Source organism: Tachypleus tridentatus, chromosome 8, assembly GCF_004210375.1.
Source record: "Tachypleus tridentatus isolate NWPU-2018 chromosome 8, ASM421037v1, whole genome shotgun sequence".
Taxonomy (NCBI): domain Eukaryota; kingdom Metazoa; phylum Arthropoda; class Merostomata; order Xiphosura; family Limulidae; genus Tachypleus; species Tachypleus tridentatus.
In genome coordinates, this window is record NC_134832.1 from 136,377,318 (window position 1) to 136,389,905 (window position 12,588).

Below are 12,588 nucleotides of genomic sequence, written 5' to 3' on the forward strand. Positions count from 1 at the left end.
GCAACAGAATATGTCAAGCAAACAAATTTGTTATTTTTATAGTTTTCCATGTAATGATCTGAAGGAAACTGATTTCTTCAGTCACTTTAGGAAACAGGTAAGTCAGTTATATCAGTAATTAAATAAACCTTCTCAAAATCCAAATTTCCCATTTACATTTTCTTTTGCTTTTTATTTCATTGTTTTCCTCATTTACTTTTAACTCCAAAATTACAAAAATTTTAAAATTTAGATTATAAAAAATTCCATTATACTCTAAGTCTGAACACTTCTGTCACATTAAAATGCAATTATCCTGTATGTAAGAATAAATGTTCTGTCAACTGTTCCTTATATGACTCATTGTTACAAAATGCAAATGATGCACAATGTAGTTCATCTGTAGAATTTATATAATATGTTGTTACACATATAAATAATCATTGAATCACTGATAAATTCCTTTAGTATTTATATATATTTATACTGTTTAATTTCAAGAATACACTATCTATATAAAAGCATTAAAGTATGGCATACAATTATGTTAAACTTCTTTAACAGTATTTGTAAAGTACTAAAATTTATATTTGTTTTGAGTTTAAACACTGTTTTAGAGAAAACTATGTATTGTTTAACATGTTTTTCAGTTTCCAATACTGACTTGAGCTATGGCAGCCCAAGGACTGTCTAATCTAACTGGAAAAGTGGCTCTTATAACAGGTTAGCTGTTGTAGTAAAAAAACGTATCATATTCATGTTTTTTATTGTGTTTGTCTTATAAAACTCAAATGCCAGTATTTTACTTAAATTTTTATGTCAAAACAGATTAAGAGCCTCAAGATATAATTATTGTCCATGTTACCACATCTGGTCATACTCTATCTGATGGCTATGCATTTTAACAATATCCCTGGAAAATGCTTCATTAAAAAAAGAACATGTTCATTTCTTATACTCCTTCCTGCATACTTTACATAATTCATCTAATATACAAAGACCATTTTCCCATCATTCATAACAATATTCTGATTGAACAAAAACCTTTAGGTGCTGCATTTGGTGACTTGACTGATGAATACCATTTTATTCTTCAGCTGAAACAGCTATGCAATGGTTAAATGAATGTACGTAGAAACAGATTTACTCGTAACTTGTGTATTTTTCCAACCATTAAGTCTTCTTGATTGTGTTGCCTGGAGCATGTGGGTAGATTTTACTGATTTTATGCCATTAAGTGCAAGATTTATCCTTGTCTTGCAAATTTTAAATTCATAATCTGAAAACATCTTTTGATCTGAGTATGAATACTTGAAAAGGGCTGTTACGTACTCTTCCTGAAAATGATTAGTGCCATCACACTGTTTACAAAACACCAACTGATGTCAAATGTAGCTCTTATACATTCCATTCCACTGAAACTTTTATATCAGCTGTATTTGTCAGTGCTTAAAAATCGTTTTAATGTAGCATACTCAGATCTCTGAATTTTTTTATAATATATGTTACAAGTTTAGCCATTGTTATCATTTCACGTGATGTATGAAAGGACTAAACATTAAGACTAACCTGTATTTGAAGATGAGTGATTTGATAACATGAGAACAGATATTTGTGAAAAGACCAAGGCTGTGTAAACATGATTTACATGATGCTGTTGGCATATTGTTTCTCTTTAAACTTAGTGTTTGCAAAACTGCATAAAGTTATGTACCCACAGGGAAATTAGGCCTAGTGAGAATCATGATTGTTAGATATACATTATTTATTAGTTATTGCCTGTTTTTAATATCTGATAAGTACGAACATTTGATGAATTGTGTGTTGGATTTACATATAATTTTAAAAATTGAATAAACCATCATTTTTTTCAGCAAGTCTGTATCCATCAGTCAGTCTCAGTAAAATCCATCAGTATTGTATATAATAAAATTTAGTCAGATGTACAGATTTAGATGAATAAATAATTAGTATAACAATTATAACTAGTATTGGACTTGTTTTTCAGGTTATAATCTGTATTTTGGTGTTTTTGATGTACATAAGTCTTATCCAGATATTTTTATTGCCAAAAGAAAGTAAAAATCTTATATACTAGACTTGCAAATCTTGATAGTAGTAACCTTCTGAGAGTAACATGACAGCAGTAATTTAATAAGAACGTTTTTTGTTTGTACCTTTGTGAATATTTACGGTTGGAATTGTTATGTGATGTAACTTCTTTTAAGGAAACCATTGAATAAAATTTTGAAACTAAAAGCTAATGAAACATTTGCTTTTCAATCTGGAATGTGATATTTCTGCTTACTTGTAGATAATTCCAATAAGAAAAATAATTAAGTTATAATTATCGTTTCTTCTCCAGCAGAATTTGAATAAAGTATGGTTTCATATAATAAGAACTAAAATGGCTTCAAGAAAAATGAAACATTTTTTTAACATTCTTACTATTTTGATATGGCACATTAATCACTGTGTTTGATACATCATTTGGCAAATAAATTTCAACTATAAATGTTACATTAGTTCTTTATCCAAAATTAATTATTATCAGATTTCATAAGCATGTTTTATTTTTTCTACTAGGAAATCTTCAGTTTATTTTGACTCAATATAGGAAAAGTCACAAATTTTTAAAAATGTATTTAACCTCCAATTATTAAAAAAAAACAACAGATATATAAGAATTAAAAATTAACTAGACCAATTATTACTGTCAAGCCTGGGTGAAAATACACTTTTATTTTAATATCCAAACATTAATGTGATAGCTATAAATGTATGTATTTCTAAATGCACTCTAGGGCAATTATACAAAGTTACAGATAATGTGTTCTAATGTGTTTGATTATTGTTAAAAATCTGATTTCTATGTAATGGTGTTAGAATAGTGTGTAATACTATGAATTGTACTTATAAATCTTTTATGCAAGTTTTTTTTTCTTCAGACAAATAAAGTCATTCAAAATTAATAACCTTTTTTGTAACGGGTCACAGGTTAAAGGTCATATCATCTCGTTTGTTTAGTCGCATTCAAAATTTTACTGAATTACTATTTTATGTATTAATGTTAATAAGTTTAGAATCAAACTGTATATTATAATTCAAACTTTATATATGAGGTAATTTATTAAATTTAAATTAAAAAATAAAGTAAGCCATCTAAATATAGATCATAGTAAGTCAGATGGGGTGTTGAATGCAGCACTGGTTAAAATTGGGATGTTTCTGATGACAAATTATGAACTCAGATTACCAATATTGACAAGTTATAACACAAAATGAAAACCTCATGTCTTTATATTTTGCTGAAGTATGGCTTATGTACTGAATCAAGTGCAGTAGGCCATGTTCATCTCTTTTTCCATTTTTGGAAACAGTCCATTATATACAATTACTTTAAAACATAGTAATACATGTGAATAACCAATTAAAAGCTCAGAATGCCCCCCTAGTAGTTTTCTCAGTTATTTTAGTGTATGAAAAAGCTACCGTGTTCTTTTGATTCAAGATTTCAAGGAGGTAGGCTTATCTTTAATCTGCTTGAAGTTTCATACTTTTTTTAAACAGCTTAGTTACCAAGCTTAATAAATTATAGTGGAATTCCGTGGTATCAGTATAGTTATTTATGATTTTTTGGTTTTTCAACTATATAAACATAAAACCTAAAAAAATTGTTTGACATCCTATATGTGAGAAATTTTAAAAAAGCTTAGCAACCAAGGTTCAGCAGCAACTGAGTTCAAAGGTTGTAGCTAGAAGAGAGAATTATTTCCTTGACTTCTTTATTTGTTGTTCTATATTTTAAGAGAAATAAGGTTTATAACTTATTTCTAAATAATAATAATAATAATAATCTATATACATGTATATAATGTATAATTTAAATGTTACTGTATAATACAAAACTCTAGTCTACTAAATAAAACACAGCCAAGACTGGGTTAGTTTTATATAATTAGATATGGTATAACATGAGTGAATGTTCACCACAACAATGCAAGTTATGTAATGTTAGCTAAGCATGACTAGAAGGTCAATATAATAAAAACTAAATATAAAATGTTATGAGACTTAAGCTACTCAGACCAAATGTGTATTTTTGTGTTATAATACATAGTCATTCTAGCATAAAATAAAACATAATTTATGTTTATTTCCTAATTTTTTATGATGGTTGCGAGGTCAGTCAGTTGACGAACCCTATGTAGGATATACATAATAACATAAATTATAAAGTCATACTGAAAAAAATGTTTAAAATATATTTAGCAGGTTTTAAAGATTACACAAATAATTCATATTTTTAGGATGAAGAAAGTTTTTTAATTATGACAGGAAATTACTCAAATCCTTGACCAAACAGACTTGATATTTTCGCAAACAAATCTTTGGTAAAAGTATTTCATAGAAAAATATGATTTTATTTTTGTACAAAATACTTGTAAACTGCACTAAAGGTCTGCCAAATTTTGTGTAAGCACACATACTGTGTCGAGGGTAAATACATAGTGTGTGCAAATGTGATATTAACATGTGTATTTTATACTGAACCTGTTGCAAAAGGGTTAATTATACCAGATTATAGCACATGATGTTTTTGTGTGTATCTAGGGGCTAGTTCTGGAGTTGGAGCAGCTACAGCTCTGCTTTTCTCACGACTAGGAGCTTCATTGTCTTTAACAGGGAGGAAAAAAGAAAACTTGGAAAAAATTGCAAAACAATGTGAAGACATTTCACCATCAAAGCATCAGGTGAATTAATAAACTGTTTGTATAAATTGTGATTGTTGACATTTTTTCTCTACACACTTTTAACAGTTACTTGTTCTTATCTCCAACACACAACATTCTTTTCTCAACCACTTGCGTAATATAGCATGTTTAAGAACATTGAGGAGTTGTAAACACTGTTGGAAAAAGAAAGTATTTCAGCTTCCTTACAGACAATTTCTTCAGTTCACCTGAAATGTTTTTTTCACCTTCCAGTATTAAAAAACAGTGTTAATGTGGCAGTTGTCTCACATATTACAGTCTGTTATATCTGAATGTACGTGTTTACATCATGAACATGCAATTGCATTTCTTTTCATGATTTTATTTTTCTTTGCCCACCATAATTTCCCAACTTGAACTAAAAGGGCAGTCTGGCTGAGTAATGAATGAATGCATACTGTAAATGTCTTAACGATGCTATAAGTGTAGCTAACTACCAGTTTGACTGCCAACTTTGATCTCATTCCTTTAAGTTACTCTTTCAATCCCTTTTTGGTTGTACATTTTTTCACACCTGAGGTTTTTTTTTGATTAGATGTGACATTTTGTCAATACACACCAACAAACAAGTAAAGTAACTTAATAGTAACAAACATTACCTTTAGGATCACAACCTTATTAATGAGAACAGATCTATAAATTATAGAACCAACCAGATTCTTTAAAATTTATGGTGTTAATTTTCTAATTACTTCTTTCATAGCAATGCCATGGAATTTAGATTAACAGTTTCTTGTCATCACCTGCATGCATTTGGTACAGCTGAATCAAGCATCTTTATTTATGCTAATTGCTTAAATTGATGTTACATAATATTAAATTCATTTAATTAGGAAAATTTCATAAAATTTGACAAAAGTATGATTCTTTGGAAAATTTGAGCTAGAAACTGTTAATCTAGTTTTCTTGTAATAACCAGTACTTGTGTTTCTGCATGTGCTCTCACCCTATAGTTTTGCTGCTCTAGATTAACCATCTGTAATCTCAATGACAAAAAATTAGAAATAGTCAATCTTTACTTTTGTATTTAGAGTAAATTTAATATCAAATTGTAAGTTATAAAGATTGATTACTGTACAAAAGTTGAAAAACCCATGAAAATCGATTGTTTTTTTCTATCAACTAAAGTTTTCACACTTTTCATGCAAAGAAAATGAAAGAAAGAAATTTAATCAAACATGGAGGTTTTTTATCTTCTGTATTTTTTGTTGGATTGCCTTGAAATTTGGTATAGGAAGTAAGGGTCCAGTAGAGCACATCCACTAAAAACATATAATAGTTTGAATCACCAGTCTGAGCTATAGAATGTGGAAAATTACTAAACATATTAATTATTAATAACACCAGTGAGTCCTGCAGGTTGTTTTAGCTGCACGAAACACTAACATTTTTCTTGATCTCACCTGCTTTTCACCATCACTTTTAGTATTCTGTGTCTCACCTCCTGTCATCATTACTTTCCATATTGCTTCCCTGACGTGCCCCGCACATTCACATCTAGTATTCCATATATCAGTTGTCACATCACTATTGCATTTTGTATGCTGTATCTCATGTGTCACATTTTCAGTACTTTTTACCTGCCCTACATCATAACCTTCCATATTTCTTATCTCACTTGTCACATCACCAACTTCCCGACATGTGAACTTACCCATAGCATCATATTTTCTTTAGGATCCAACAATCTGCTGGATCCTGCAGTTGAAAAGTTAAAAATAAAAGAAAACAGTTTATGAATACTCAGTGAATCAGAGATAAGAATAAGCTGTCACTGTGCTAGTGTGTATTTAAATTGTAACATGAATAAAAATAGTGAGTTACATACAGGTACTCATTTGTTTGTTACAGTTGAACCCGATATTAAATTTTCTATACTCTGTATATGTCAACACTGTTATCTGAAAATACACATCTGTTCTCAACACACCTACATCTATGTGCTATATATTGACCTTTCAGTGAATATAATTACAATGAGATATAAGCAGCTGTATTTGTAACTAAACTTGTGACATGCAAATGTGATTGCTTACTTATACATCATAATGAAGGTTTCTAAATTTTTTTAAAATCTAATTCAGAGATATTGATGACCAAGTACCACTCTTAGCTTATTAAAACACAGCATTGTTTTCATTTGCTGTTCACCACATTACCTTTTACGAGCTATAAACTAAACACTAAAATAAAAATTGAAAGTGTGTTTGTTTCTAATGTGAATATAAGATTTTATTTAAGGCACAGTTTTAGCATAAAATATAGAACAGATCAACATTCTGTGTGCTATGTCATAATCATTTTGTTTCAACCATGCTTAGCCTCCTTTGCTATTTCTATACAAGTGTTGTAATGCAGTGTCAAAAATAAGTTAGTAGACTTTGTCCCATTTATGCTAATAAGTTAGCAAAACAACAGTAGAGATAACATTCTTTTGTCATTAGTAAACATTTATATCAAATACTACTTGCTGTTGCAATATTTGAATGTACAGTGGTACCTTGGTTCTCGAATGACTCCCCTTCTCGAACCAAGCCGTCGTGTCCCGAATCCCCAAAATAACCTGACTGATGACTCGAACAACCCTTTGACCATTTTCAGCCCATGCCAAGCTTGCCCAAAACATTTTACCCACATCTGTTGCTCAGTCCACATCCCCACTAAAATCTGCTGTGAACGTTCTTGTTTTTCTTTTTTTGTTGTTGTTGTTTTTCTAAATATTTTGATTAAATAAGCCACCATGGGGTCAGAGAAGGATAATGAAAACAGCAAAGCAAAAAGAAAAGTTGTTAGAGCCACAATAGTGGTGAAAAAAGATCTCATGGCAAAGTATGAAAGTGGTGTTCGCGTGTCTGATCTTGCTACACAGTTTGGTATGGCAAAGTCTACAGTCTGCACCATACTGAAAAATAAAGAGGTCATCAAAGGAGCTGATGTTGCACAAGGAGTGACAGTGCTTACGAAACAAAGATCACAAACAATGGAAGAGGTAGAAAAACTGTTGTTGATTTGGGTAAACAAAAAACAGTTAGCTGGTGATAGCATTTCTGAGACCATCATTTGTAAGAAAGCAAAGCAGTTGCATGCTGACTTCCTGAAAAACACCCCTGGAACGAGTGATGATACAAGTGATGTCTTTAAGGCTGGTAAGGGGTGGTTTGAAAAATTTAGGAAGAGAAGTGGCATACATAGTGTGGTGAGACATGAGGAGGGTGCCAGGCAGATACAAACCTCATTAGACAAGTTTTTAGTGAGAAATAGGTCCAGTAAGTCTCAAGCAGGTTGTAGCACTGCAAAGAAACAGAAAAGAGAAAGAACCTCAGAAGGAGAATTACCTGACGTTTTTATGGAAGGTGACTCCCCTTCCAAACAATAATAACCCTCCTACTCTCCATGTTCCTCACCACCTTTCACTTATGCCATCAGCTCTCCTCAGCACAGGGGAAGTGCAGTTAAATTTTCATTTATTCTTTTTTTATTGTGTTTATAGTTTTTGTGGTTGACTTTATGCATGTAAGTATTATTATATAGGTATAAATAAGCAATATTTTTACTTAAAATGCTTCATAATGCATAATTTTTGGAGGTCTGTAACAGACTAATTTAATTTACAGTATTTCTTATGGGAACATAATCCCTTCCAGAAGGCTGTTTGAAAACTGAGGTATCACTGTATAATCTAAAAACATTACCTATTCTGTTGTATCACAACATCTTCCTTGTAAGCTGGTTCAGGGATAAGTGGGATTTAGTGTTTATAGGATGTGGTAGGTGTCAGAAATGGGCAGTGTTTGAGATTTGTAATTTTTGGAAAGTTCAAAAATATAATACACATTTTATTTGCAAAACTTGCTTACGTGATGGTAAATTAGTGAAAGACATTCTGTTAAAAGGGTAGATAGGAGAAAAGGAGCATCTGACATCAGGACAATTGTCTCCTTGGAGGGGGCAGTGTTGAATTTATTATTAAACACAGGAGTAAAAAAAGAATAATTTAGGGAAGTTTGGTTAGTATTCAGAGGATTGGTTTATAATTTCCTTGTGAGATTTCGTTTGAAAAACTCTCAGTAAAGTTGTTTTTTTTAAGTTTACTATTTGATAATCTGTTGTTACATATTAATGAAACAAAGTTCTTTTCTGATCTGTTGTTATATTTCTGCACAAAATATACTTAATATATAGCTAGTATATCTTAATTTATATGTGCAACTAAAGTAATGAAGAGCAATAATTTTTTCCAGTTTGTTTTCTCAATACGGCTGGTATGGGTATTAGTACCTTAATTAAAATAGAGTACAGAACAGCATTCTGTCCTTCTAAGAAGGTTGAAATGTTGATCTGTACTTTATTTTAATTGAAGTTTTAATACCCATACCAGCCATCTTGAGAATACATTTACTTCATAACTCAGAATAAATTCTGTAAACATAAGCGTAAACTGAATGTCCATTGCCATCCAGGAAGCAATTACTGTAAAACATAGTAACATGCAAATGTGGAAGATGATTAAAAATACAGTGAAAAATGTTTTTTTCCCAAACTAATACAAACATATATTTTGAAACCAGGAGGTTGTCCAAGTTATCTCTGTACTTCTTAACGTTTTCTGTGGTCTTTACAAAGAACTCTTTCATAGAGTTTTGTGATAAAAATAAATATGTTGCTATTTTAGTTCTTTAAACTAGGCACAGGAATAAGTTACTTAATAGATTACAGGCTTTAAACTAAAAGATTGTTAGGAATGTACTAGAGCAACAACAGGTGGGGGGTTGGTTGAACTTACGTGAGAGATTTTGAGGTAAAGATGAATACTGTGTTAGAGATATTTTTATATATGCTGTTTGGGTAGCACAAGGCTTGGGGAACCTTTCATTTGTTCAATTAAAGATTGTTTAAACTAAATTTGCATTATGGTGAGAGAATTTGGAAAATTTTAAAAGATTTAGAGCACAGTGAGTTAAATAGTAGTTCTAAAGATAAATATCAAATTTAGGTATAATCATAATAGATTTAATAATTCACTTATTTTCCATTATTCTAAAGTTGGGAGCATTAGAAATAAAATTGATGTTTGAGGGCTTAAGTTGAAATCGAAGACAATGATCTAATGGGAATTGCTGAAACTTGATTAGATTTGGGGAATATTGATGATGCAAATTACATAGATATATCAGGTTATGTTCTGTAACATTAATAGACTTTTTAAATTATATATAAGGGATAACTGAAGTCTGGTAGAATTGAAAACATGCAAAATCATAATCATTTGTGATGTTGTAACTGTGTGAGTTGGATATTAATTGGCATTTGTTACAGAGCAGATTGTTATAGAATGGTGTTAACTAGAAGTTGTACAATGATATCAAAGGTGTTACTAAAATTACAAAGTTGTCATGGGAATTTAGTTTTCAACATTGATTTTTATTGTATGAAGTGAAGTAATGAGAGAAAGTTTTTTCAAAGTGATACAGGAAGGTTCTATAATCAGAGCGCCATCTAGAATGGATGCCATTTAGATGTATCACTAATCAAAAATAAGATTTGGTTGCAAGAACTGAAGTAGTGGTGAGCATTTGCAGAGGAGGAGTTATTGCAAAATTAAGTCTGCTGTTTCACCACATGTTAAGGCAAAAAATAAATGGTGTTTTATTTCCTAATATTAAGAAAGTCAGTTTTCAAACCATAAGACTGATTAGTTATTACTAACTTAGAACATGCCCAGCATGGCCAAGTGTGTTAAGGTGTTCGACTTGTAATCTGAGGTAATGCGAGGTTCAAACACCCGTCGCACAAACATGCTCTCCCTTTCAGTCATGGGGGAATTATAATGTAATGGTCAGTACCACTATTCATTGTTAAAAGAGTAGCCCAAGAGTTGGCAGTGGGTGGTGATGACTAGCTGTCTTCCCTTTAGTCTTACACTGCTAAATTAGGGACAACTGGTGCAGATAGCCCTTGTGTAGCTTTGAGCGAAATTCAAAAAACAAACAAACTTAGAATAATGAGTTAGATTTAGAACTGAGAAATCCTGAACATCTTAAGTCTGTTTTATTTTTGTTTGGAAAATTAGAGAGCCCTTATTTTATGTTATGTTCACATCAGTACACATATTACCTGTCACCTTCTCTCTCTGTAATTTTACTTGTATTACTTTTCTTAATCTTGTGAACAATCACCATATAATTATGACCTTGGTTGCCACACCCACCTGTCATTTGTTGTTGATAAATGTATTTGTTGCACATCATACATTTTTCTACAATTCACAATCACTTTCCTTGAGGCCCAACATGGCCAGGTGGGTTAAGGCGTTTGACTCATGATCTGAGGGTTGAGGGTTCAAATCCTTGTTGCACCAAACATGCTTGCTCTTTCAGCCATAGGGACGTTATAATGTGACAGTCAATATTACTATTCATTGGTAAGAATGTAGCCCAAGAGTTGGCGGTGACTGGTGATGGCTCACTGCCTTCCCTCTAGTCTTACATTAGGGATGGCTACTGCAGATAGCCCTCGTGTAGCTTTGTATGAAATTCAAAACAAACAAACACTTTCCTTGTTCATGATCTCGCCAACCTACTTTCTACTTCTTTTAACCAAGTATTTATGTAATATGCATCATCATTATCTGGCTTTCTTTATGATTTTGTCTGCAACACTATATTTTTTGTTATCTCTTAGACACTACTTTCTTAGTACCATATTCTCACTTACCATCATTGTACTCAGTGTCCTCTATACTGTGTTTAGCATTTAATTTCAGCTACTTTGTGAAGAAAAATAACATGGAAGATAATTTAATTCTATATTTTAAGATAATATTGACAAATATAGTCCTATTTATATAAAAAATTGTACATTTTTAGAGATGCACTTAAGATTTATAATTAGTTGAAAGGTTTTCATGTCGTGTTTGATTAAAACCTGCATGTAAATTTTTTGCTTTAGCCTCTATACATTAGTGGTGACCTAACAGTGGAAAAGGAAACACGTCTCATTTTGGAAGACACTATAAAACATTTTGGAAAATTGAATGTGCTGGTAAGTTGTGACTGAACCAAGAAATGTATCAGAATTATGTTTCATTTAGTCAGTCCATGATTTTGTGGATGAGATTATTTAAATTTGCACACAAATTTGTGAATGGGAGTAGAGAGGTCTGTACACAATTTTATGTATGAGAAAAATAGCACCATACATGAGCTTATGGATTGGATTGAATTGATTAGGCCTGAAAAGTTCTTTTAACAGATTTTTGTGAAGAAATGAAGACTGGAGGTGGCCAGATATTTTATAAATTTTGCACACATTTAGAGTAGCTCCATAATGTACATATATTTTATGATGTGCATAAAAAAGATTAGTGAAATTCAAAGAGATATGCTGGATATGGCCTAGTAGTCTTTGAGTGCCAGGCTGAGATTCCAAGGGTCTGTGGTTTGTGTTCTTATATAATTAAATCATTATCCACCATTTTATGGTGTTTGTGCATTTTAAGTAATGTTCATATCACACTGTTCAACTAAAGAGCCCAGTATTTGGTTTTAGGTGCTTTTGACTACCTGCATTTTTTTATTTAGTATATCAGCTCAAAGTTATGGATGGTTGGTACAGATGACTGTGTAATTTTAGCATAAATGCTAAAAACAAGAACAAAGTGACAGCGGGCTATTCAGCACACTAAATTCATCCCTCCACCCACTGAAGCAATCTTTATACACATATATACATATAATCCCCTGGAGGCTTAGCAGTTTTTCTGAAGAATTATAACTTTGAAAATTGAGTTTCAATATTTACGGTGGGCACAACACAGATAGCCCATTGTGTAGCA

The 12,588-nt window shown here is 31.4% G+C and overlaps 1 protein-coding gene across 2 annotated transcripts in view; it reads left to right on the forward strand.

Annotated features, from left to right (window-relative positions):
- Positions 1 to 620: 620 nt before the first annotated feature.
- LOC143223586 (3-oxoacyl-[acyl-carrier-protein] reductase FabG-like) overlaps positions 621 to 12,588 on the forward strand; it is a 36,024-nt gene continuing 24,056 nt past the window's right edge. The window contains exons 1-3 of one of the 2 annotated variants that reach the window (XM_076451714.1): positions 621 to 702; positions 4,594 to 4,733; positions 11,703 to 11,795. In XM_076451714.1, the coding sequence (XP_076307829.1) occupies positions 651 to 702; positions 4,594 to 4,733; positions 11,703 to 11,795 (285 nt within the window). In that variant the 5' untranslated portion in view covers positions 621 to 650. The remainder of the gene's footprint in view (positions 703 to 4,593; positions 4,734 to 11,702; positions 11,796 to 12,588) is intronic. The other variant, XM_076451715.1, reaches the window with a different exon arrangement.